This window comes from Triticum aestivum, chromosome 1D (genome assembly GCF_018294505.1).
Source record: "Triticum aestivum cultivar Chinese Spring chromosome 1D, IWGSC CS RefSeq v2.1, whole genome shotgun sequence".
Taxonomy (NCBI): Eukaryota; Viridiplantae; Streptophyta; class Magnoliopsida; order Poales; family Poaceae; genus Triticum; species Triticum aestivum.
This window is the reverse complement of record NC_057796.1, coordinates 480,869,909-480,873,094: the sequence shown is the minus strand read 5'-3', so window position 1 is coordinate 480,873,094 and position 3,186 is coordinate 480,869,909. Positions and strand designations below refer to the sequence as shown.

General features: G+C 52.7%; 1 protein-coding gene across 1 annotated transcript; it reads left to right on the top strand.

Moving 5' to 3' along the window:
• Positions 1 to 475: 475 nt before the first annotated feature.
• Positions 476 to 2,934, top strand: LOC123183231 (galactoside 2-alpha-L-fucosyltransferase; the record flags this gene model as incomplete). The annotated part of the gene is given in 2 exon segments (XM_044595998.1): positions 476 to 581; positions 1,238 to 2,934. Coding segments are annotated over 2 exon segments (1,590 nt in total), but the record flags the coding sequence as incomplete, so codon positions are not given.
• Positions 2,935 to 3,186: the final 252 nt, after the last annotated feature.

Genomic DNA, 3,186 nt, shown 5'->3' with positions numbered 1-3,186 from the left:
TTTTGACATCTTTTTTTCTCAAAAAAATGTCAGGGAAAGAGCTTCCCTGCAAAAAAAAAAAAAGTAAGAAAAAGGGAGCTCGGGAGACGTGTGGATGACAACACGGATGGGATGGAATAGGATAAGGCAGGCGAAGTCGTCCATGCATGCCCTCGAAGGGACGTATCGCACATGCCTGGTTGCCCATGATCTCATGGTCGCGATCGGCTGCCCGATTGGAATCATTGACCTACCTCGTCCAAAACCCATTAGGTCTTGTGATTGACTGGTCAGCTGCACCTCGTCCCACAAATATGCACACAGCCGCGGTGGAGCTCAGCTCCCGCACATTTGTTTCCCTCCCTTCATTATTCATCCACGCAAGTCCGCAAGGCGACCCAGGCCGGAAGCGAGTATGGACATCGAGAGAAGCAGCAGCGACGCCGCAAGGGACTCATCGCAGGCCGGCCTGGAGACCGTGGAGAGGCGGCGGCGCCTTCCAGGCCGCCCCAAGAGCTTCGTGCCAGCGGTCTGCGTCCTGGCCGCGACCGTGCTCGCAGTTGTCGTCTTCTCCGCCGACTCGCCCTGGTCCTTCGTGCAAGGTACTCCCTTCGATTCCTAAGTCTTTTCACATATTTCTTCGGATGTATATAAAAGTATTTTAGAGTGCAGATTCATTTATTTTGTTTTGTATGTAGTTCATATTAAATTTCTAAAATGACATATATTTAGAAATGGCGGGAGTACTACGTAAAATATGAGCGCTATGATTGGAGATCCATCGAGTTGTTGAATTTCTTCTTCTCCTCTTCCTTTCGTCTAGTGCCTATACCATTCCATTATAGTGACAGTAGTGGATGCACACCAAAGTCACAATTTACCATGTGCCACTGGACAATGGAGACTCGGTAGCTAATTAATTAAGCATGTACTCCTACGCCCACCATATTCTCTTTCACCCAAACTAGAAAAGAGGCTGGACTAGGAATTCCTTTCATGGGATACAGTCTAATTTCTCCTATCAGGGCAATTATCAAAATCATACTTTCTCTGTCCGAAAATATTTGTCCAAAAAATAAAAGTATCTAGAAGTATTTTAATTCAAGATACATTTATTTTATTAATTTCTCGACAAATATTTCTGATCGGAGGGAGTAAAGCAAAAGCTGATGTAGAGCAACACCTATGCCATGTGGTGGTAATAATATGTTGAAATTTCGACCACGGGTTTGCTAATGAAATGTCTCTTTATCTCTAGATGCACCTCCATCTGACCTCACCGCCGACCAGCTCCTCGACGGCCTGCTCACCGCAGAATTCAGCAAGCGGTCGTGTCGGAGCCGGTACGAGTTCGCCAGCTACCACGAGAAGAAGAAGAACACATCGCATAAACCATCCCCCTACTTACTTGGCAAGCTCCGGAGGCACGAAGCCCTACAGAAGCGGTGCGGCCCTGGCACAGCCCCGTATAGGGCGGCGGTCTGGCAGCTCAAGTCCGGTAAGGGCGCTGCCGCCACGGACTGCCGCTACCTCGTTTCCATCAGCTACCGCGGCCTCGGCAACCGAATGCTCGCCACCGCTTCGGCCTTCCTCTACGCCGTGCTCACGGACCGTGTCCTCCTCGTCCACCAGTACAAGCATGATGTCAGCGCCCTCTTCTGCGAGCCCTTCCCTGGGACGACGTGGCTGCTACCCTCTGGCTGGAGTTTCCCTTTGGGGCACCTCAGGGACTACGGCATCGGCTCCAAAGAGAGCCTCGGCAACATGCTAAAAGCCAACGTCATCTCCGTGGGTGCCGACGGGAACGCGTCGTGGTCGGACGGCGGTGATCACCGGCCACCGTTCGTCTACCTGCACCTCGAGGGCGGCTACGACTTCCACGACAAGCTCTTCTACTGCGGCGAGCATCAGCGGCTCCTCCACGGCGCGCCGTGGTTGCTGATGAAGACGGATAGCTACCTCGTCCCGGGGCTCTTCCTCGTCCCGTCATTCCAGGACGAGTTGGGCAAGATGTTCCCGGAGAAGGACATGGCGTTCTACCACCTCGGACGGTACTTGTTCCACCCGGTTAACGACGTCTGGCGCGCAGTCACCAGTTACTACCGCACCAACCTCGCGGGCGTTGGCCAGCGTGTCGGCATACAGATCCGGGTGTTCCAGAAGAAGCCGACGCCGCTACAATACATACTGGACCAGGTCCTCTCATGCGTCCGCAGGGAGAAGCTTCTCCCGGAGATCACATCGTCGTCCATGATCAACGCATCCGACCAGGTTATCCTGGTCACTTCTCTGAGCGCGTGGTACTATGAGAGGATCAGGGAAGAGTACGGCGGAGGCAGGATCACCGGCGGCGTGCACCAGCCGAGTCACGAGGGGCGGCAGAAGTGGGGGGACACGTCCCACGACAGGAGGGCGCTGAGCGAGATGTACCTGCTCAGCACCTGCGACATGCTCGTCACCACCGGCTTCTCGACGTTCGGGTACGTCGCGCAGGGACTTGGCGGGATACGACCGTGGATCATGCCCAGCACACCCATCTGGTCCGAGCCCGACATGGCCGAGACAAAGGAGGTGCCGGAACCACCGTGTGTGCGAGCGATGTCCGTCGAGCCGTGCTTCCACTCACCGTCCTACTACGACTGCACGGCGAGGAGGGACGTGGATGTGGGGAAGGTGGTTCCGTACGTGCGGCACTGTGAGGACGTGAGCTGGGGGATCAAGATTGCCAACCAAAGCAGCTAGCCAGTGGTAACTTGTAGGGAATATATATATTGTCTCATATTAGGCATCACAGGTTCTAGCTAGGTGGTTAATCTAGCTAGTGTAGATGAAACAAATAGAATTGTTCCCCAGCGCGAACACCCTCCACCTGTACGACAAGACACTCACAATCTCAAAACATGCCCCAATTGGGCTGAAAAACACCATGCATTTATATCCAATCTACTAAAAACACCATGACACACAACGAGCATGTGCTTGCACTGGAGCACATACCAAGAACGACATCTTCAGTTGCTCCAGGCTTTCGGACAAAGTATGAAATATATCGGGCCCAAACCCAAACCGTTAATTCTTTCAGGTCGCAAGTGTTGCATCGTTCGTTATTATCACAAACTAAAATATGCATCTCGATTGGCAAACACGGACCAATTCTAGCTCATAACGAAGTTGCCAAGATACAATTAATTGTGTGCAAAGCTGAAC